This window comes from Acomys minous (assembly GCF_964271855.1).
Source record: "Acomys minous genome assembly, chromosome: 11".
NCBI classification, from domain to species: domain Eukaryota; kingdom Metazoa; phylum Chordata; class Mammalia; order Rodentia; family Muridae; genus Acomys; species Acomys minous.
Window position 1 is genome coordinate 65193980 of NC_140492.1, and position 24860 is coordinate 65218839.

General features: G+C 42.6%; 1 protein-coding gene across 5 annotated transcripts in view; it reads right to left on the minus strand.

Moving 5' to 3' along the window:
* TP63 (tumor protein p63) overlaps positions 1 to 24860 on the minus strand; it is a 94477-nt gene that overhangs the window by 63963 nt on the left and 5654 nt on the right. For all 5 annotated transcript variants that reach the window (XM_084802535.1, XM_084802534.1, XM_084802536.1 and 2 more), the window contains exon 2: positions 11520 to 11774. In XM_084802535.1, coding sequence (XP_084658661.1) covers positions 11520 to 11774 — 255 coding nt within the window. The remainder of the gene's footprint in view (positions 1 to 11519; positions 11775 to 24860) is intronic.

Sequence of the window (24860 nt, forward strand, 5' to 3'; positions counted from 1 at the left end):
CACTACACCATCTTTCACAAAGCCAAACCCACCTACACTCCTTTAATGCTGTTGTCAGCCTGTACTGTCCAGCAGGTACAATCTCCCTGTCATCTGTCAAATGATAGTCACTATGGGTTGTGACAAGGGAGCCTGCTAATGAGGAATATGGTCCCACATGTGTTGCTGTTCCAGCATCCCTATGTTGAAGATTAACATCTATGTTTCCCATACAAACATTATAGCTTAAAATAGTGATTGTTGGACAAACTATCCATCCTGGATTATCAGTACATTGTGGATACTTACACAGATGGCTACCCATTTGCTTCTTGAGTATAAAACTACACGAGAAGCATATAATTCCTTCTGGTTGTGGAATAGTGAGTTGACTCTCTGTATCTATACCTTGAACTGTTCATCTGTGTCACTGGTTATACAGCTTTGATCAAAGAAAATGATGGGTGGATGCTCGCTAAATGTTACGATGATTCTCAGAAACATCTCTGAAATACGTTTTTGTTTCACCTGCATATGACTGTGTTGACTTTCAGCTTTGAAGGTTGGTGAAAGTTAGATATACTCTGTTACCATGAAGGAGGTAGAGCAGGAGATTGCAGAAGGGTAAAAGTATCTTGTGATAAGGCTTAGAAGCTGGCGATCCTATTTTGAAAAGATTGGTTTGGGCACTATTAAAAACAGTTATTTCTCAACTATCTTCCTTCATTCAGAAGGAATGGAGGTTTACTAAAGCACTTCAAAACAGCTGGTGTTTATGTACACTTGTCTAATGTCTTCACTGTTGAGGTCTGAGAATAGGCAACAGAGAACCAGCCTGCTTCCTGATGCGATTTGGCTTAAAAGGGACAGTTAGTCCACTCAAAACAGACAACTTTGCTAAGCACTCGTTTCAACTGTGGCAATAGTTTTCCCAGATTCCTATTAATAAAAAATATCTTATCCTCTGTTGGCTAATCTGTTTTATCTAGTTATGAAACATTCCAACATTTTCCAAATTCATCGTTTGCTAGTTCCAGAGTTTTATATAGAAGGGCTGAAAGGGTAATTCTAGGTAACAAACTTAGTGTGCAAAAGTAAGCTGAAGTCTAATGTGTTACCCAGCCCTTAACTTTATCCATTGTCATGGGGATTGGAAGCCAACAGACTAGAAGTCTCCCTGTTAGGAATTCCAGGCTTTTCACATATCCACTAATGCTGGGGCTGTCTTTTCAAGACCACACTAGTTTGGAAAGTAGGGTGATGGGCAGGGATAACAAAGACACATACTAATAATTTTCTAATTCAATAAAAAAGTTTTTCCTTACATGTAAAACCCTTAGTACTATGATCAAAAACATCCTTTCTACATACAATGTAAAAATCTAAACCATTGAAGAAGAATTTGAGAAAAATAAACTTTTAAAAATTACTGTAATGAGTTTATAAAATTTCTAGGCTATTAAAAATATTAATTAAAACATTGGTGATGATAAAGCTAGCATTACGAAAGACAAATCCATAAAAAGTAAGTTCTAATTTTGTTACAAGTAAAACTTAACACATCTGTCAAGGAATGTAAGATAGTTAAGCAAACGACAGGACTGTGAGAATCATTTCGCTATTTTGTGTGAGTACAGGTGTTTATAGCAGTAATTACTTTGGTTTTATGGCATATATTTGATCACATGTATGATTTACTTGATGATGATTACCTGGTCAGAACAGTAATCCATAATTATGACATTGTTTGAATGAGAAAATGTGATCTTTCTCAGGAATACAAAATATGAAAACAGAGTAGATGAAATTTATATTAATTTTAGGGCCTTATATTCATAAATAGAAAAATTCCAATTTAATATACAAAATATAAGAAAAGTAAATGAAGGGGAATCAAAGGACAAGATATATTTGTATCTTAAGCTATCAAAATATAGTCATTATGAATTCATCCTACTGTTCTACAGATTTAGATTCTGTTAAATAGGCTTTTGTTTTTTGTTTGGTTTTAGTTTGGTTTTGTATTTTCAGTTTTCTGGACAGGGTTTATCTGTGTAATAGCCCTGACTGTCTTGGAACTCTCTTTGTAGACTAGAGTGGCCTTGAACTTAGAGATCCACATGCCTCTGCCTCCCTGCCTCCCGGGTGCTATGATTAAAGGCATGTGCCACCACACCCACTGAAATATGTTTGAAGAAGAAACTCTTTTAAATTATAAAGTAGTATATAGAGGGCTGGAGAGATTGCTCAGTGGTTAAGAGTACCGCCTGCTCTTTCAGAGGATCCGGGTTTAGTGCCCAGCACCCACATGGTGTCTGTCTTACAGCCTTCAGTATCTCCAGTTCCAGAGGAACCAGGCTCCCCTTCCGGCCTCCACAGCACAAGGAGTGCATATGATGCACAGACATTATATAGGCAAAACACGGATATGCATAAAATAAAAATAAATATTTTTTTAGACAGTATATATATTTTGTTCAACATTTATACCCAAGGACTTATACACGTACAGTGTGCCATGTCGTGTCTTTGTAGTTGAGTTGGAAAACCTCAGAACACTGCCTGAATTTTAAACACAGGAAAGGTGTACTTCAAGAAGAGAACTCTAAGCAACAAAAATCCAGGATGAGGTAATAACACGCTATGTTTTGAGAACAGAATCTCCCAGGCTCCCAGAGTGTTTCATAAACCTTAATTACACCTCAAAGCCATCCTGCCAAGGAAATATTATAATACCCATTTAACAGATGGGCAGAGGCAAAACCACCTGCCCCAGTTCCTCTTGCTCATTAGTACCCCCACAGTGGCCTGCTGGGTGCCATGCTTCGCTCAACGAGCCATGTTCCTCAGGGACCTGTCACGTCACTTCACAAATCACAAGAGGGCCTTCAGGCAATCCTTTTCCCCTTACTTGATACGATTTGGGAGCTAGTCAAAGAAAAGTAAGAAGAGTCTTCTAGAACAGTACACTCAACATATTCATTACATTTTTCCTAGGAGCATAAAAAGGCCCAACAAAAGCCCCTAACCTTTAGAAGGTTCCAAAGGAAGAAGATCCTTTTGACTAGGGGACTTGAAATTGTTTTCAGCATTAAGTCTACAGAAAAAATATGGAAATCTGTTCCTCCTGATACAATGAAATGGCCACTGTGATGCTTGTTCACATGCACCTGCCTTATAAATTAAACTAAAGGAGATGGCTCACTATGTAAAGGAAGAATCCTTCCTTCCTTTATCATACAGTATGTTAAATTTAGATAGATTTGCAAGATGGCTCAGCAGGTAAAGGTGCCTGGTCCCAACCCTGAAGATCTGAGTTCGATCTCCAAGAACCCATGGTAGAAGGTGAGAATGAATGCTCACAAGTTGTCTCCTGACCTCACAGGCACACTATGTCATGCGTGCCCACACACAGACACACATAAAAATAAATATGTAAATGCTGCAGCTCCAGCTTTCAAAACATTAAGTATAGGTTCTCAGACTACTTTGAATTTTATTTTGAATTTCAGTTTGATGATAGGGTTAAGAACATTATTAAAAAACCACAGGAAAGACACCAACTAAAATTATTCTCAATGGCTGTCCATGTGCCTAATTACAGGACCCCATGATCTAAAACCTACTCCATGTCTAGGACACATCATAGGCTTAAAGAATCTAAGAGTTACCATCCTAGTCTACAAAGATGTCTCTTGTGATGAGGAAAGAAGGGAAAGAAGATTCTGGTTACATTATTGAATAATGTAACAGAAAAGTTACATCCTCCAAGTCTCCATGTATCCACCACACCGGGAAAGTAGAAAAGTGGGACACAGAGGGGCTTGTAACGTTTGCAAAACTCAGCCACCCACTTCTAGTAATATCATTAAATAAAGAGAAAAGAAAAAGCAAAGAGCAAAAATGGAATGAAAACCTAGGAAGCAGTCTATGTAAATATATTGATTGTTCTTCCCACAAATTCATGAGGATTTATTTATTAAATGCAGTGGCTTTAACTCACTCAGTGATAGGTGACTGGTGACTGTCTTTCAAGAGAAATGTGCGCATGCCCTTCAGGAGGTGGATGGGAGCCAGGGGACAGACTATGTGCACAGTGGGAATGGTTCACCAGAAGGTGACAGGGACAAGAATGTGCACAGCTCATATATGGGAAAGTACCAACAGCAGATATCCCACGGGGAAAGGCACATCCTTTGGGTTGACTTTGAATACATGTTCATTTTAAGGGATTTCTAGTGACCTTAATGATACAGTATGTTTTTCTTGAGTCATTAAAAAAATTCTTCTGGTACTATTCTCTGTTTGTGCATCAATTTCTAGGTGATCGTTATTCTAGAGGGTGCTGTATGTGCCAATTAAAAATAAACTATCAGTTAGTAAGCTGAGAAAATTGATTTGAAGCCAGTTAAACCTCACTGCCCACTTCTGATTATAGCTTTGGCTAATTTTAGAGTTAAGTTCCAGAATTCCATAAATTCTCTAATGATAAGAGCAGAAACAAATAAAATACTTTATGCAAGTTCAGAACAATGCATAAAACCATGGGTTTTTATAAGATAAAATTTTATAGATACGAGAGGTAGAAAGGATGGATTCTATAAGAAAAAAAATATTAAAGTGTACACTGCCAATGTACTGCTTGGCCACATGTAACAAGACCTCAATCTCTATTTCCTTTGAAAGGGACAGCAAATTGTTGCTTAACAAAGTATAGCTGATACTGACTGATAGTTTCTGCTTTGGAGGCTTGCGGTCAGTTTATGTAAACTTCAAATAAGCTTCACTTGTCTCGGTCACACATTGCACAGGGTGGAAATTTAGTCTGTCTACCATTTTGCTTGACTTGCAGTATTTTACTACTTTTTAAGAAGATATCCCTACCATTTATAGAGCTGGAGGTGTTATATACAAATCTAGTTTCTCTTTAATTGTTTAATGACAGGTCTCACTTCTCCTAAGTAAGACAGCAGGCTGGGACTGTAAGGTAAGGGACCCCGCAGGCATGCGGTGTTTACCCTGGGCCTCCTGGCACCAAGATCTCTGCGCTCTCTAGTATAGTCCATCGTCAGCTAAATATCTGTTGAATGTGGAGATTCAGGGGTCTGACTCCTGATCTTGAAAATGCCTACAGTGGTGGCATCTTCAGGATTTTCTCCATATTAGCCCACAGTTCCAGAAAACAACACAGCACTCAGTTGTTCCAGGGATAACTAAAGAAAGAGGAGAAAGACGAGGAGAAGCATAGAGAAGATGAGGAAGAACGGATGGAGATCTAGGAACAGGAATGAAAAGAAAGCATGAGAGAGAAATAGAAAAACACGGCTCTTTTGGTAGTACTAAAAGCAATAATCTAAACATCATTTTTGTTGGATCAATGGCCCTTACTATGCTCATGGCAGTAAATCAATATTAATTATTTTTTTAAAGAGAAACTCCATGGTTCAGTCTACGAATCACTCAGAAAAAAAGTGAGAGGGTGATAAGCATCAGATTAGGTAAACTTGGACCTGGCAGGATGGCTGAGTAATTATGCTGTGGACTGAGGAGCATCTCTTCTGTACCACGCCTGACCAGGGATGCGTGTAAATCCAAACCCCAAAGGCAGGCACACTCACCATCACCAGGAGTCACCAAGCATGTTATTTGAGACATTCTTACTTAGCACTCTGTGTTCTGAGAAACAGCTTGGGTAACTCATTAGGGTGTTTGATGTACAGAAAGATGCGTTTATATGTATCTCTGGTAATTTACGGAACAGCTAGGCCAAGAACTCAAAATAACCTTGTTATGGGCTACTAGTTTCTCTGCTGTGCTACACCAATAAAATCTAACTGTCACTTAACTGTGAGACTTCACTAAGGCCAAACGAAGGCTTAAATTTTGAGGGTATGTGTGTGTGTGTGTGTGTGTGTGTGTGTGTGTGTGTGTGTGTGAGAGAGAGAGAGAGAGAGAGAGAGAGAGAGAGAGACAGAGAGAGAGGGACAGAGAGAGACAGAGACAGAGACAGAGAGACAAGAAGAGACAGAGACAGAGGAAAGAGACAGAGAGAGAGATAGAGACAGAGAGACAAAAAGAGACAGAGACAGAGGAAAGAGACAGAGAGAGAATGAGAGAGACAGAGAGAGAATGTTAGAAATTGACCCTAGAACCCTGTGGGTGCTAACCCTATATGCTCCATCACTGAGCCAAAGCTCTAGCTTTGAAATATTTCCTCTATGAGGAGAATCTGCAAATCACAGACAACATGGAAAAGTTTATCATGTCCTTTGATGGGCTAGGTGTGAGAGTCTGCATTCCAGAGGGCCATGCAACAGGCTGGCTTGCCTGTGATTTCTGCAGAGCTGGCAGCCTTTCTCTGCAAGTCTTACATTACAGGTAACCCGATGACAGAGAGAGAGGGCCACAGGCGCGCATCACAGCCCTGCCTGGCTGCCTCTGAGGCTGAGACTCAACTGCTAGGATCAATGGAACTCTCCAGGGAACAGGCTGTTCTCTTTTCAAACTACACCTCTCTAATCTCCCCCACTGGCTCCAGGCAGACTCTTCAAAGCTCTGAACATTAACTGGAATCCAGTATGATTAAGAAAAGCGAAGGAAGAACACTATCTACAAATCATGGGCCAAGGTGGAAGGCCCATGTCCATGGGCAGTTCACGGTAAGGCTCAGAACTAAGTACAAACAAGGTTTCCTTATATTTACTAAGGGCCCACTGCATGGCCCATGTCCTGTGTCTAGGTGAGGGTTTCTACCTATTAAGTCTTTGAAATCTATAAAGAGAGAAAGACATGAGAACCCAAGCAGTTCTTCCTCCAAAGAGGAACATCACTACCTCAGTCTGAATATAGTTAAGAAAACCAAAAAAAAAAAAAAAAAAAACCTAACCTGAGGGTGTTCACTGAGGACTGTTAGGTCATAAGCCGCATGGTTCAGTAGGGAAGAAAACCTCTGCCTTCAGATGCAGGCTCCCTTTCCCTTATTTTCAGTTCTTGTGGTAAGCATTCCTCTCTGTACCACCCAAACACTCCAAGCCAGTATTTCTGATGCTATTTAACAGCAGTTTAGCATCCCGATCTGTACGTTTGTTCGCCTCATCTTACTGAACTAGTGCCCCCGCCACTGAGTGTTATGGTGAGGGCACTCATGTTTGACTGTGTGAGTCAATAACAAACGCTTCAATCAGTAACGTGCACTGTTTCCGTGCCCACCCAGGGAAGGAAAAACAACACTGTAATATATAAAGCAGAATTAAAGGTGATAAATACGTGTGTCCAATCACTATGTTTTGTAACTGGAAAGGACCCACGCCTGTGCTGGCAAGGCAAGCCTGCATCAGCTTGGGCAGGCTCAGAAAACAAGACAGCCAATAGCGGCTTCGATTGCAGCTTGCATTCAGGAAAGCCTGTTACTGTGCTCCCGTCATCTCCCTGTGTATGCAAGGAAGGGAATAATACTGTAGTCCTTAGGGGATGAGTATGCATCTTACTATCTCCAAATCATTAAAAAGATAAAGGAGACTTTATTTTCCCCTTTCAAAACATTCTTACCTGCTGTGTAACTGCCCCCTCAGCAAAAACTACAATAAGCTAGCGATACAACAAGACTCAAGTTCAACTCACAAATTCAGACTCAGCCAAACCGGATTCGATGAACACATGTGTACCTGCGACCAGGTGAGCAGTAGTGGGTACATTCACTCATCTTGTACTCTTTTACAGCAAACTATTGATATGCATACGTGTAAGCAAAGAAAGCAAGGTCCCGAGAGGGTGGGTCCCAGGGCAAGTCCACTCTGTACCAGCACACTGCAGAGATGAAACCTGTGCTCATGTTTCTTGGTGTCTTCTAAGTGCCTTTGTTTCTCGTGCCCCGTGGCTGATGAATCTCAGGTAAAACACTGGACCATTCATACATGTATTAAGTAACGGTTAAGGTGTGTGTGTGTGTGTGTGTGTGTGTGTGTGTGTGTGTGTGTGTATGTGTGTGTGTGTGTGTGTGTGTGTGTGTGTGTGTGTGTGTGTGTGTGTGTGTGTCACACTTGCTTCCCTTCCCTGGGAGACATTTATAATATATACCTTTCTGGAACTAGAGCCGTAGTCACTCTGGTTACTTAGAGCAGAAGAGGTGACGGCGCATGTCGCCATGCTCCCAGCATCTTACTTTATGCTGATAGTATTGCTGAGAGTAAAACCAGGTGACTCTGGAGGAAGACCATCAAGGAGAGATGGCAGACAGTATAGAGGCTCAGAAACAAAACAAAACAAAAACCTTCTTAGTAAAGCGTCACTGGAAGGCCTAGACTGAAAGTGTGCTATGGCTACTTCTGGTTTGTGGAGAGATCCAAGATACAGCATCTCATTTCTCATAAATCGTTTTAAGTGCAAAGATGCCTAGGGAGTAAGTGTTGTGAACAGCACAAATACCCTCAGCCAGTTGGACGTCAGCATATTAGAGGGCAGTTCTACAGGGTATAGGGGAATCAGGATATTAGAGACCAGCTCTGTGGGCACAGGCCCACTCCTGCATGCCTCTGCCTTTTGTCAGTTAGGAAGAGGGACCATTTAGAGAGGACAGGAAGGGACGATCTGGAGTCAGGGCCCTGGCCATGACTCATCTTGTCACTTACATACTGAGGCTTCCCATTTTAAAACTGGGGAGGGAGGGCGGTAAAAGAGTTTGTCATGAGGCACAGGTCAGATGAATACCTAAGTAATCCTTCTCTAAAATGCAAAGCCTGTGTATGAACGCAAGAATATGGAATACGGCGCCTGTGTACAAAGCGTAGGTTTTCCTAACTAGGAGATTCTATTTTCATAGGTGATCACCACAGGTACCTGAATAAGGACTCCGGTAACCTAGATTTTGAAGAAGTACTGCTTGAAATAAAGTGACTTGAGAGTAGAAAAAAATGAGTGTAATAAAACCAGAGGTAGTTTTAATACCCTAGTAGGATCCGTATGCTACGGAAAGCGTAGACATAGCCACTCAGGAGATGTTAAACTGCCTGACAGGCCCCACTTCTGCATGGCAGCCAGGTTACTTGATGAAAACCTTGTCTGCCCCTCAATCTTTCTGTCCTGTCACTTCACCTCTGACAACAGTGACTGCCACCCTCCTCGTCCCCACCAAAGCGCCCATGAAACTCCAGATGGCTACTGTGACTTGGCGACGGCCACACTGACAACCAGACCATCATCCAAGCTTTCTGGCTCTGACCCAGACCTCTGAAACCGAAGTGCCTGTGGTTTTTCTCTTGGGCTTCTGATATTGCTATCCGACCAAGGATAATTTATCAGGATATATGTCCACATGACTTTCTTCCTGCCTAATCTATGCTTTAAGCCGTGGACTCCAGTGCGATTTGGAGAGGCGATTTGCTCCTTGATTGTGAGTTGGTTGGGCTTGTGTTGAGCATACTAGTGGGTCTGGCTTTTGGGGAAGGGAATGTGGCGACTCTGGATAAATGCACCCAAACCAAGCTTCCTATCCATGGCTCTTACAAGGTTTTAGAAGGGAAACAGTACTCCCTTGGTGATCTCAACAAGCCCTTTATCCCCTCAGGCAAGTGGACCCAAGACTCACTAGCCAACCAAGCAACCGTTGGTCCTGGAGGTTGTAAATACAGTCCTCCACTCCCCACCCTAGGTCGGCATGTCTTCCTGTTGGCACGAGCCACGTGTCATGGTGGCTGGCAGAACATGACTGAGAAGCTCTGTGCGTTTTGGAGCCTATTCACCTGCAGGGTGCATCTCCAGGACTGTATATATAAAGGAGACGGAGGGTTACAACATGAATGACATGCAGGACACAGAAGAGTGGGGGGGGGATCACGTTTCCAGCTGGTACTTCCGTTCATGGTTGAAACGTGAGCTGTGATGGAATAGCTTCCCCAACCATGAAAGGAGAACCCTGAGGAAGGATTAAGTTTTAGACAATTTAGGGGCTTCCTGATTGAAAAGGCAGAAAAAAGCCAAGACATACTCCATCGAGGGAGGGAGAAATTAGAAACACCCCAGTCCCACACACTTTAAGACTATCACTTGGGTTCATCTGCATGTTCTCTATCTTTCCTCGTGGTATCTGCTACTCAAATGCGAAAAGAAAAGGAAGGGCCAGCTGCAGGATGATGCCAGAATGTGTGGTAAGCATAGGCTATCCATAAACTCCAGTCTCCTGGATGAACAAAGCCGATTGCGAACCCAGTACCATTGATAACAGCGGTTCTCAACCTCCCCAGTGCTGCGACCCTTTAACACAGCTCCTCATGTTGTGTTGACCCTCAGCCACAGAATTAATTTTGTTGCTACTTCATTTCTGTAATTTTGTTATTGTTATGAACTGTAACATAAATATCTGATACGTAACCCCTGTGAATGGGTCATTTGACTCCCAAAAGGGCTGTGACCCACAGGCTGAGAACCACTTCTCTGTGAGCTAAAGGTAGAGGTACCTTCTTGAGAGTCAAACTTGCCAAAGTGCCAAAGGACTGGCCAAGCTCTAAAAACTACTTTTCAATAAAACAATGATATTTAGAGGGATTTCTACAAACAGTAAATTATTTAATAAATATGCACACCACTATAGATGGCATCCTTTGGTAAAGACATGTAAAAACCAGCTCTGTCTGTTTTCTTCCTTTATATGCAACTGTTGTTCATGTTAATGGTGCACTGTGATATAGACCAAGACGTGAGATAAACGTTATATTTTGATCGTGGGGCCCCACAGGCATGGCCGGTCTTTGTCATGGCCTGCAATGTATATCATTTCCCTTCGAGTATGGGCCTCACCAGGGTGGCCACGTGCTCCCTGTGCAGCTCAGGAAAAGAGTCGAACTGTAATTCTCCTGCTCCAGCCAAGTGAGTTGCTGTGGTTAGAAGCTTGCACCACCATTCCTGGGTCTTTTTACTTTTTACTTTGGGGGAGAGGGGCAGGGATCGGTACACAAGCATTGGAAAAGCTGTAGCTAGAACACATGGAAAGCTGGTTTCCCCAACATTTAAAATCAGAATCTCATTGCACTAACTCTGGATCCTGACTTTTTGATGGGGAAGAACATATATATATTCAATAACTTATGATCTATGCATAGACTCTACGTGCATTAACACATTGACCTTCGGAAATGATGTTTATTATCTTAAATTGTTACATTGTATTTTGTTAATCACTTCTTTCACACATTTTTATCTTTTACAGAACACCCTGGAAACTGTCCATGTTCTAGGGTTGTGGTACTTCTTGTTGTCACAGCACTTTCCATTTTCCTGGAACTGCACACAAAGTACCTCCCAGGAGTATGAGCAGTCAAGAACAAACAGGCTGAAATCAGTCAGCACTGGACTGAACAGATACATTTGGTTGCCAGACTAGGCAAGACTTTTTGCATTGACTATCATCTATACTCGGGATGAGTGTTAAATATTCAAAGATGACTTTTTTTTCCCCCTCATCGGATAAATAAGAAATGAACTTGGAAGAGGGAAAACTCTCAGGACATGGTGACGACCACCCTGGAACCAGGGGTGAGACTCCTTACCGTCCAGGTGGCCGACTTGGCTGTGCTTGACTGCTGGAAGGACACATCGAAGCTGTGTGGGCCCGGGTAATCTGTGTTGGAGGGAATGGCAGGGGATGGAGAGAGAGCATCGAAGGTGGAGCTGGGCTGTGCGTAGGGCGAGGGCGCTGTCACGCTGTTCTGGGCGTGGTCCGTGTTGTAGGGGCTGGTGGATGAGGAGCCGTTCTGAATCTGCTGGTCCATGCTGTTCAGGAGCCCCAGGTTTGTGTACTGTGGCTGCGGAGACACCCAGATACCACAACATTTGTCACGTAAACAATAATTCGTTGCTTAAACAAACAAACAAACAAACAGCATCATTTGGTGTGCTTTGTGCAAAATTGGTCATGAGGTCCCAAACACTTCATGTTCCAAGTAAAGCCAGATATCTGTGGTACAAGGCAACACCCAGTGCAGCTGTGTGAGTGTTGGAAAATATATGCTTACTCAAAACAGGCACAAGATACCCAGGGCACAGTGCTGCTTAGAAATTATTTTAAATAAATGCTGCCTGTATTACTGTCTACACACACACACACATACACACTCTTTCTCTTTCATACACACACATACTCACACACATGCACATATACACACATACTCTCACACACACATACACATTCTATCACACACATACACACACACACACTCACCACACACACACACACACACTCATACAGGCACACGCACATGCATACAGGCCTAGTCCTGTTGCTGCAATATGTACAAGGAAAGAGACAATCTGATACATTTATGGGAGTTGAGTATCAAATTGTTGTCCATAGAGGACAATTGCTTTTAGCATTAAATCTAACTTAATGTGACAGTCCACCACTCTGGGGATGAGTCTGAAGTGACTGGGTAGGTAGGCAGCATGATCAGGGGGAGTTCACCGCGCGCCTTATTTTCTGAGATGGGGCTTGGCTGCGTTTCTCAGATTAGACTCCAAGTCTCCACTTAAGCCACCCTTCTCTTTTGCCTCATCCTTCTGGTTAGCTGGGACTCCCAGGCATGAGCCACCGTGGTCAGCTTTACCACGTGTCCTGAAAGGTGGCCTGGTAGATCATCATCCAGGTCTGATTGTAAGGATCTGTATCATTCATCCTCTTTGTAGCTGTTTTCTTCAGAGTAAAAGATATGGAGCTAAGTGACACACCACCTAGCTGGTGATACAATTCTGTGGTGGAGCCAGGCGGTGCTGGCACACACCTTTAATCCCAGCATTTTGGAGGCAGAGGCAGGTAGATCTCTGAGTTGGAGATTAGCCCGGTCTACAGAGTATAAGGAGATCCAGGGCTGTACAGAGAAACCCCACCTTGAAAAACAAACAAACAAACAAACAATTATGGCCGACACAATTCAGAAGTGCTTTAGGTCCCATAGCTCCAACTGACAAGTGTGGTCCCCTGTATGAAGAGGTCCTGTGCAGAGCTAGTTTCCACTGAGATGTTGATGGAAGTCATTAAAATCTTCCCATTTACCTGCAAACTAACACCAGAGAGGGAAAGTGACGTGCCCAGCCTTGTCCACCAGACAGAAGTCAGCTGACAGTGGCAGCTTTCCCCTAACTCAAGTCATACTGAGCCTGTTTCCAGATGGGTCGCCAGCTTATGGTTTGGTGTCTGTTGGATGAAACATTCTGACCTGTAGAAGCCTTGCTTTCTCTTTCAGCTAATGATGGCGAAGAAAGTCACCTCTGCTAGTACGTATTTTAAAAAGGAGGCAAGGAGGCTGTTTTGTTTTGTTTTTCAATATAATCTGAGGAAGACCTAGGCTGTGGAAAATCATGAAGAACCACCCTCCTCCCCCCAAAAAAGAAAACAGATTGAAAAAGAAACAAGGAAAAAAAAAATAAGGGCTTGAATTTTGCTTCCTATTTTAAACTTCAAGTTTAATAACATGATTTTATCTGACTTAATTCCATCACAGGGGGAGATAGATGGACTCAGTCATTCCATTCAGTCCAGAGAGCATCTGTCCGAATGCCCACAGCAGCACACCCAGCCCATTACATTCACGCGGTCACATTCCTCTGCTGAATGCCACCTCCCATTTGCTCTGTAAATAACTATTAATCTATTTACACTTATCCCATGCTGACAAGAGCAGCTGCCTGTCTCCTCTCTTCTCTCCCTCCTGACTCCTAAAGTTCCTACCCCCTCGCCTATGGACCCTTTATCCTCCACCTCCCTTGCAGACAGGTGTGGCTAATCTACAGGTAGACACACACCTTGGGGAGAAGAAAAAAATAATGCGGCAGGGACAAATGTGTCTACACCCTGCTGAGCTAAAGCTCTTAGGTATCAAGCCGGAGGCCACAGTTTGGGAAGGGGATTGAAGAAATTTTATTTGTGTTTGGTTAAGGGTCAGTATACGAAGCACTCCTGAGCTTCCAGGAGGAATCAGATAACGCTGGCTAGGGCGCGTGCTTCCCCACAGCGCGACAATTAGGGAGGCAGTGGTCCCTGACAAAAGGACAAAGAAGCTAGCTGAACACTTTCTCGAAGGCAGTAAAATGACTGCTGGCCCGCCTCTCCCTCCCCTTCCAGCCAAGCAGCAGAAACATCAACTAATTGTGGGGCTTGCAGGAGAACAAAGAAACACCGGCCCTTTGAATCTGCACTCCCCCCTCCAATACATATAAAGAAAAAAGTTGGGGGCCAAGTTTTAAAAGCCAGTAAGCAAACACATCAATTCTCCAAGGACTGAAGACAAAGCAAAAGTCCATTTACAGAGGCATCTCAAAGGCAGGCCCTTGCCCTTGCTGCAAAGCTGAACATACTCAACACAAAAGAAGACAGAACTGTCTTCTAAAACTCAGAGAGTGCGGTGACTACTGATGGCTCTACTTCTAATGCCATGTTCTTAAGTTCTATGCAGTTCAGTAAAAGGTAGACTTGGAACAGCATGATTTATTCCTACTAAGTCCTCCTCTCTCTCTCTCTCTCTCTCTCTCTCTCTCTCTCTCTCTCTCTCTCTCTCTCTCACTCTGGACACATATAGATCTAGAGTTCTCAGTATTTTGTAAACTTCATTCGTGATCCAGCAACAGAAAGTGGGAAATCATTTCAATTTAAATTCTTCCCAAATTATGCTTTAAAAAAACCAATCCAAGTAATATACACAATTGTCTCATTTTTTTTTTAAGTTATGAATTTAACGCTTCTAGTTGTGGGCTTAGATGACAACAAAGAAACAATTTTTAAATTTTTTTTCTAGTGTCTATAAAGAGAAATGAACAAACAAGTACCACAGAAAGAGCGTATATGTAGAAGTCCTGCTTGGACCCGTTTCTTAGTTTGTTAGAAGTCAGTAAATCAAAAGTCACAGGAACAGCTCTACAGAAGTTAATTTTGAAATATGTACTACTTAAATGGAGTTCTCACTTGCTTATTTCTTTGTCTGGAGGAATGCCCGAATATATTGACTGAACAAGGCTAAGCCAACCATTACTCAGAATTGCAAGTGTTCCTCAGACAAGACAGAAAACTAACACTTAATGCAAGATGAAAATTCAGGGCCTCTTCATCCATTGTCAAGCAGTGTTTGTTTGTTTGTTTGTTTGTTTGTTTTTTCAAGACAGGCTTTCTCTGGGTAGCCTTGGCTGTCCTGGACTCGCTTTGTAGACCAGGCTGGCCTTGAACTCACAGAGATCTGCTTGCCTCTGCCTCCCTGAGTGCTGGGATTACAGGTGTGTGCCACAGCCCCAGGCATATTAAGCATTTTTACTATCTGATATCAGAAAGTTCATCGATGCCCAGTGGCATTCTGAAGATGCTCCCTGTAGGTCTCAAAAGGGGGTGCCTTGAGTTAACCATGATTAATTCTAGAATAAACCGTCATTCTTTGAAGCTGGGCAGGTGAAAGAAGAATCATTTCCCAGTAAAGTGAATCTGGGGGAGAGGAGGAAACAGCACCGTCCCTCCCTTACTCTTAGCAGTGCCATGAGCACACAGGAGGAAACGAGTTGTGCTGGACTGCTAATCGATTGTTGATGATGACAAGGAAGAGTGTCAGAGACTAGAATGTGACAATTGTGCAATAGACGCAAATACTGCCTGAGAAGAATCCCACTGGGCATTTGTGTTTCTTAACGTAACAAAGAGTGTCAAGGTATTTGCAACAGCATATAGAGGACAGTCTCTCTTTAATGACAAAGTGTTCCTGATCTCAGAATATCCCTAAGGTAGTCTTCACACATACACAGAAAGATGGATGTCAATGTAATGTGCCTGGCCTGTCACCTCTGAGAGAAGAGGCAGCCTCTTCAGAAAACAGGAACCCAAAATAATGGGCACAGGCTGTCTGCTACCTGTGGTATTCCTCACATAAAAAGAGAGCTGATTTCTCCTGACTTTAGCCAGGTGGTTTATTTCCTGCAGAAGTGACTTGCGAATGGAACAGTCCTTGACTGGGCCCCCACACTTTTCCCTGAAGCATATTCACGTTCACCACAGATGAGCTGATCTCCACACTGAAAGGAAGAAGCACACTGTGCTCACAAAAATATACTTTACTCTGGGATGTCATAGAACACCCTTAGAATGCTGGGGGGACACAGATACAGTTGTGACAGATGTGGAGATCCCCACGGCTGAAAATCTGTTGGCTTTGAGCATGAGCAAAGAACATGTACAACTGTCAGTTACCAAATAAAAAGGAGTGTTTCCTCTTTCTTCTCCTTCTTCCCAAGTTCTGCATTCTATGCTGTCAACAGACTCTGATCCATGTCATACAGGATTTTACTTGGATGTCCAGAATTAAGGCAGCATCATAGAAGACTAGATTTTTCTGTTGTGATCTCTCAAAACGGCTTAAGAACATGACCCCTGTATGTTCATTTTATCTTCCTTTCCTCAGTGACCATTTTAGATTTGGAACATGTAATGGATTTGAATTTTCTTCACACGATGTCAGTAATGTCTCGATATGTTGCTGTAAGCAGAATCTATCTTAAACCCCTAAATTTATAGCCACTTGAAGCTCAAAATTTATCTCCTTATAAAAAAAATTAACACCAATGAAGTATCAAATCAAGTTCTTTGAACAGTGCCTTGCAAGTGGGGCTTAAGTAAAACTTGTGTGTGTGAAAAAAAATAAAAAATAAAAACATATCTTGTCCCCAAATTTACCTGTATAAGGCAAATGTCCCGATCTGTCTATTTTAGATATTGCTGTGTATGCTAGGGGGTTTGAGATCACATGGAAAAAAACTTACCAACAGATTTCATTTGGAAAAAAAATATTGTTGGCTCTTGAATAACTGTTAGGTCAGGCCAGGGGATTAGACATCTCAGCACTTCTCATATTTCTGTTTGGATTTTAGAAGTGTAACAGATCTCTCAGACCTGGTGGCATGGGCTTAAGTCCTGACACTACAGCAATGCGCTCTTCCCCTGGTGATGAAGGTGAGCAAATCTGACCCCAGCTTCCCATGGGCTAAGAATGTGCATAAAACCACGAAGATGGTGGAGAATTGCCACCAGCTCTCACATCCTGATAGCCTCTACTTTCAAAACAGGCCCACGAAAGCATCATTTTGTCTTTGTTATGATTTACCTGGTCAAACCCTAAAAGCAAAACAAAACAAAACAAAAAAACCTATCTTAGTGGCGCGGCTAGTTTCAGCAGTGTGTGTATAATCTTTTGCCTCGGGCTTAATGGAGGGCTCTTTGTAAGCCTTCTACAGCTTCCCTGGGAAAAGAAAACAGTGTCTGCGTGACCTTGGCTTCATAAGGCATTCATCCCCTGCCTTACACTTTAGCGCTCGGCACTACATTTTCATCCAACACTGCCTAAGGGAGAAATCCTTGCCATTTTTAAGTCGTCCACCACCTGTCCCACTTCAGAAAATGATGGCTTGCTGTATGCTAGAATGTAACATAATTAACTTCAAGCATTCTGTTTGAGGTCAAGAAGATATTTACAGTAGAATGTTGAATTAGAGCGACATCTTTTTACCTTAAACATGTAGGCAAAACTGTGTTTTATTAAGCATAGTACATCTTTTGTTTGCTACATACTTTTTTAAGTAAGTGCCTAGAAATAAAAAGTATCTATTTATTTAATGAACAAAACGTAAAGAATAAATTTAAGTGAAAACAAATCTAGAGCACAGGCAGACTATTAACTAGAGTGTCTTTTCAGGAGTCTTGGAGAACCAAGAGTCTGCGCCTCATGAACGATGTCCTTAAAAATGCCATGAGCAGGAGAAACAGACATTAAGTTTGCTGGCCAAGGGGAAAGAGGTGTCAACAAAAGCTACACAGAGAGTTTTAAGAAGCAGAAACTGGGGAGGACATGGATGAAAAAAACCCGAACTAAATTTAGGTAAAAAGAAATGTATAAAGTTCAGTTAAAGAGAATGAAGGTTTAACTCAAGGACTTTAGTAAGCACCCGCCCTGGTAATCAGGACAGAGGAATATAAAACACGAGGACTCTCAATTCTGACACCAGATACACCAAGAAAATATAGGCTTGATGGAAAGTAGAAACATATACCTTTAATTAATTTTATAATTCTTGACACATAGTAGAGAAAGAGACTCAGAACTTCAGTCCGTTCAACTTGGCAACTGCTCATTAAAATGCAGGCAAAGGTACGTTCACGGTCATTTCCTTCTATTCCACTGTCTAAGGGCATCATCAGTCTAGGGGCACCACCATTGATTTTTTTCTAACTCTATTTATGCATGTGGTGATGCTGGGAAAAGGCAACACATGCTGGCAAAGATCATCAGTAAGAGTTAGGCCATCTACATGGAAAACATAACCCAGTGACTACAGAGCTCATCAGCACTTCTCAGCTCATCTGCTTAATCTGTATCAAATGTCATGGCCCCAAACAGTGGGGCAACTACATTGTAGCAGAGGCACAGCTCACGGTGACATGATGCGGAAGACACTGACTGCAGTAAAATAATGATGGATGTCCAAAGGAAACCCTGAGAATGTGCTATATATTTAGCACTCACATGCAAGTTTCTCTGTGGATGGATACTAGCTATTTTTGATGTTACTGCTCCTACCGCGTCTTCAGCTTGGGCCTTATAACATGCAACAGCTTTGCATCTTTTGTCCCACGTGTCCTCATAGAGATCCCACATTGTGTATTTAGTTTAAAGATGAGGAAACTGGAGCTCGTGGGATTAAAAAAATTGCCCAAAGTCACATACTAAGAGCCACCATGTAACCCTAGTGGAGCGAGTCATCTCAGTGGCCTCCACTCTGAACTCCTGTGAAGGAAAAAAAAATGTCTGCCTGGAGTGGTCATCTAAAAGTTGCATTCAAGGGGGATAGTCTTCTTATGTATCTGCCCAATAAGCCACCGCCTGTTCTCAGCCTTATTTTGCTCATACTCCCCAAAGAGCCCCAGCTCCTCTGAGCTTCCATAGCAAGCACAGCGCAAACCACTTCATGACACTGTTAAACTCCAGCATGCTGATTCTCTTGAGAAGATCCCTACCATCTTAAAAGTGACCCCCAAGAAGAGACTTGATACCCTGTGAGCATATACAGGGGGAAAATGTCCCACTCAGTCACAGTCATAAGGGAAGGGAGTAAGGGGAAAATGGGAAGGAGGGAGGAATGGGAGGATATAAGGGATGGGATAACAATTGAGATGTAATATGAATGAATTAATAAAATATATTTTAAAAAATAAAAATCAAGAAATTAAAACAAAAAGTGACCCCATCGTTAAGTTGACCCAAGAGGTAGTCGTTAAACTTTCCCTTTGGCGAAAAGCCCTTCCTTCAATTTTTCAAAAGTGAACTCTTGCTTCCTTTATTCAACTCTCTGTTTCTATATCCTCTGCACAGTCCACCCCCTCCTCACTGCCCAGCCAGATGATTCCGCCTTTGTGCCCCATTTTCATAACCCCACCCCCTTGGCACTGCATAATTATCATTGCAACCGAAAGTCAGTAAATAGTGTAAACATTGGTATGCTCTGCCAGGCAACAAATTCATGTGAGATCATATGTGTTGTAACATATCAATGACAGATCTCTACCACCTGGAGATGTGTCTGTGGCACAGTAGGTGTCAGGGATCTGTTCTTTCAATAAAACATACGAAATCCCTCAACTACAAATCACATTCAGAAAATCTCTCCTTTATTCTAACACAGCAAAGCAATGTTGGCTTATCCCAAAGCAGCTCTGCATACAAACTGCATTCACCTCAGTGCCCATCTGTCAACTTAGCAATATAGGGCATCTTCTATAATCCCTAATGACCTTCGCTTTGTGTTTTTTTTTTTTTTTTCACGCTCTTGGTGGATGGGAATTGTGCTTCAAGCTTCAGCATTGGTGGGAACCCATAGCAGAAGAGCCAGAATTGTCACTCACAGTGCTGTGAGTAAGAGCTGGTGGCTCACACCTAGCTGGGGAGCTTACTAAGGCGCAGCCTCTACTTCCTGAAAACGAACACATACTCGCTTTTGTGCCAAGGCAGAGATTTAGTTTTCACTTGATGGTCTAGACTTTCTTTCCAGAGCATGTAGGTCAGCCATAAGAATCCACATCTTGACAGTCATGTTATTATTTACTCCCTACTAAAGACAATTGCGGGCAAACACAGGTTCCTTTGGAAAGAAACTACTTGAAAAAAGCTTAGAGTAGCCTTTAGATTACAATAGGTGGGCCACTGACTTGGCCTCGCCCTGTCTGACTTCCACAATTTTCTGCCCATTGAGCCGGAATCCTGTTCAGAATAATGACACAATGAACAAATGACAAATGTATGTTTTGAGGTGCCACGACTTTTGGTTTATCAAACTGATAAACTGTGTCTTGGAAATGGACTAAATTCACGACCCTCGTTCCAGACTTTGGGGTGTGCACCCAGAGGCCCACAGAGCAGCCTTTACTTGCCAGGTGCATCCAGAAGCACCAAACAAGCCGGGCGTGGTGGCGCACGCCTTTAATCCCAGCACTCGGGAGGCAGAGGCAGAGGATCGCTGTGAGTTCGAGGCCAGCCTGGTCTACAAAGAGAGTCCAGGATGGCCAAGGCTACACAGAGAAACCCTGTCTCGAAAAACCAAAAAAAAAAAAAAAAAAAAAAAAAGAAGCACCAAACAAAGGGTGCACTCCCGAGTCTCACTATCTTCGAGAGATGAGCAGGAGCTCACGTGTTCCCATTCGATTTTTGCTTCCTTGTCTTAGCAGTTCCAGGGATCAAAAGTGGGGTCTCTCCTGTGAGAGGCAAGTGTTCTGCTGCCCTGCTCTGCCCCCGCCCTCTAATTTAATGTTGCCTGTCAGCTGCCTGGTTGATTGCTACATATTTCATTTCATCTGAGGTAAAGCTTTTGCTGCCCTTACTATACTTAGTAATTAGACCCTGTGACGTAGACAGCACTGGGATAGGCTCTCTAACCCAGTCACTTTTAACTCCAGAACAAAACTGAGGTTAGCAGCTATGGTGAAGGCATACCTTCCTCTGAAAGGCATGTGCTTCCTGCTCTCACCTTATTTACCTCAATCAAACTGTGGCACTCCATCAGCCAGCTCAACGGCGGGTGTCTTCGAGCAAAGGACTTAGATGCCACGTTTCAGCAAAGTGACCTATGATTTCTCAGAGCATGGAACACAATCTGAGGAGTGTGCTTGCCACTCATTGGGCTCACTCACCCAGATTAAACTCCCCACCTCGCTGGTGATGACCCAAGTACGCATAGGGGACAGACTGAATCAAGGAAACAGTGGAGAAACAAGTAAACACTTTAACTGTGACACAAGATAAGCATCTAATCCCTCTCTTTAAAACACACACACACACACACACACACACATACACACACACACACACACACAAACCACATACACACACGCTCCACCCTCATAGGTAATCAATCACATGAAAGTAGCATTTACTCTACCCTATTTACATGTGAGAGCACAAGCCATTTTTAAACTAGGAAACTGCCTCCCTTCTTTTTCAAAAAAACCTTTCAACACTTGAAATTTAATAGAAGTAAGCAAAACTCATACTAGTGTAGGAACCCCACAATAACCTGAATAACCTGCCAGACATCAAGGAAAATCATATGTTTCTGTTACCTACAGAACATATCAATGACAAGGTGTGCATACTTTTATTATTTTGCATATCATTTAAAAATAGTCTTACATACATACATACATACATACAGACACACACACACACACACACACACACACACACACACACACACACATTCATACAGGTACCAGGAACCACATTTCTTTCTGAAGATACCAGTTAAAGCCAGAGTAACAGACGGCTCTCCAGACCATTGAGAAAACACCACTTAGTAGTCCTGTAGAGGACTCAAAAGTGAACATGCCATTCTCCATCCTTTGGGAAATGTCAGGCTAGCGATAGAGCAAAGGCATGTGGTCCACACAGGTTTAGAGGCCCGGGGTGGGGTAGAGTGGGGTGTCTCTTGTTAGCTGTGAGGGGTTTCACAGGTAGAGTAGCTCCCCCAGAGCTTTGCTGACTGACGAGGCCTTCATTTAGAGATGGGTGCTAGGGTACAGACAGAAAGCAGGCAACGGAGTTTCCTCTACCTCATCAGTCAGATTTTTGGCCCTTTAAGTGCATGGACACTGGCTGCTGAGAAAAACCACCCATGCACAGTGCTTAGAAGAATCTGCTTCACTTCACTTGGCTTTGCCGTGTGTCTCTGTGTAGATGTCTGATGGGTCCTTCACCTTAGTCTGCTAACTGTCTCCCATGGTCTGATGAAAGCAGTCAAACTGTCCTTTCCCCCCAAGTGCCTGATGTTGTCCTTTGTGAGGGGTAATGGTTTTCCTTTTAATTCCGATTCCATCAATAGACTGACACTAATCCAGACTGATTCAAGTAAACAGAGTATATTCCCCCATTGTCTCTGTGATCTGAGAAAGAATCAACTTGAGAAAGATCACTCCCTGGGTTGGAAATGGCCCCTGTGGGGGTTTTGCGCAAACTTGAAAGGAAGAAAGAAAAGGCCTGTGCAGAGTCCCTGTCTAAAGCAAGCTCATTTGGGGGTGGTAATTCTCACAGGGGTATTATGCTAACTGCACCTATTAGTGGCTTCTGCACCAATAAGAACAGAGATCTGTTTCCTTTGTAGTGTTTCCAGAGTAGTTGACAAGAGTGCTTCATGAATTTCTTCTCCTGACCACCCACCACAGCTTTTATACATATTTTTTTCCTTTTTTCCTTTTTTTTTCTCTTAAAAAATGGAGTTCAGGTTACGAGTTCTGAATGAAATATTAATTCTTTCTAAACAATATTTCCTAGCTACCTCTTTCCCGTAATCAATGTGTGATTCATCTGAATAGCAGTTGGTTGCTCAACTTTAAACTGACAAATGGATATTATCCGGGGAGGCCATCTCAGCTCAGATCCACTGTTGTCCAGCCTTGCTTTGTCATCTAAGGAGAAACTTGAACTACTTCATTTAAAACTTAGGGCATATGAGTTCGTCACAACACCAAATCAGTTTAGAAAGGAAAAGTCCCAGGGCAGATGGGTGTGGTGGGGCACACCTTTAACACCAGCACTCGGGAGGCAGAGGCAGGAGGATCTCTGAGCTCCAAGCCAGCTTGCTCTACAGACTGAGTTCCTAAACAGCCAGAGATAACACAGAGAAACCCTGTCTCAAAAAGCAGACAAAGTCCTATGCCTTTTTATTTTAAACCCGAAAATGGAGAGGAATGTCATTTTGAATAGGATACTTCCCGATCAATAAGGAGATCAGATATAAAATATAAAGGGCTGTCTTTGTAAGGATCTTACAAACATGTCATTCAACAAGTTCCTCAGTGGTGACTGGATAGCAGATGGCATTCTGTGGAACTCTTGTGCTTGCCCTAAAGTAAACTGAGCTAAAAGGATGATAACATTGGACGCTTTTTCAGAATGTTTGGTTTAATGGCGTATTAAACTGGGGAGGAAGAAAAAAGAAAAGAGATATGAGTTTGGGGGCCCCACTACTGATGATGGAGCTTAGCTCTCTTTCCTCCCCGCCTACTCCATTTGTCTTTATTTCTATCTCTTTCATTTTTTTTTCTTTTTTGACAGAATCAAGCTTGAAATCACTGGAACTTTCTACATAGACCAGAGTAGCCTCAAACTTGTCTCTGTGTGCTGGGGTTACAGGTTTGCACCATACCAGGCTTTTTTTCTCCCCTTTAAATCAAGACATCAACTCCTTCATCATCATCTTCCCAGCCATGGCCTGTCCTACCTGTCTTGCCCTTCTACACTTCTCCTCTCTTCAGCTGCCTGCATCCCTTCCTTGGAGAAACAGAGGCAATGAGGAAGATTGTGGAAGGAGAGCACGTCATTAGAGATGAAAATAGGTCTCTTCCCATCACGTCTCTTCGGATGCCATTGCCCCCAAATCAAAATTTAAAATTTCAGGAGTGATATACCTTATGTAAGAAGCCAAAGGCTAAATGTATTACTTATATTGGTTTTAATTTGGTGGTAGGCATGGCATTGATTTTAAACGTGCCATTTGTACGCCGATCTGTTCTAATACCTTCCAACTGGAATTCTCATGTTGAACAAATCTCATAGGTGTATCTGGTCTTCCATATTTATCTCCAGAATTGCAATTTACTTTGAGAGCAGCAACTGGAATCAAAGGTTTTCTTAATTATATATATATATTTCTTAATTATATATATATTTCTTAAATATAATTAAATCGTAAGGGACTCCTCTGAATTTTGTTCCTAAGTCTGATATATCTATATCACTGTATCTGTCCATGTTGAAGTCTATGGGTCTCAAGAGGCAATGTGCAGGGCCTCGCAGCCAAAGAAATGGTGTGGACCAATTCTTCTTGCCCACTGCAGTGTGCCACCATAGCATATCACCCCCTGAGCATGTTACTAAAGTAACGAATCTCATATTTGTGGCCACTGTCCTTGTTGCCAGAGTTTTGCCCTTCCAGTTCTCTCTTACTGTCCTTGTGAGAGCCCTCCATTTTTAAATGCATGCCGGTGTATCAATCAACACATTGTCTTTTCAAAGCAGTATGCCTTGATCTGCTATGGTTCCTTCTTCCATTTTATTAACTATATACCTATACCCTCTACACAGTAATAGTCCTCTCCTCTATTTGCTTAATTATGCAAACTTTAATTATGTGAAATACTTCCCTTATCACAAATAATTCTCTTTCTCCTCTCTCTTTCTCTCTCTGTTTCTGTCTCTCTCTCTCCCTCTCTCCCTCCTCCCCCCTCTTCCTCCCTCTCCTCCTCTCCCCTTCTCCTCCTCCCTCTCTCCTCTCCTCTTCTCTTCTTTCTCTCTCTCTCTCTCTCTCTCTCTCTCTCTCTCTCTCTC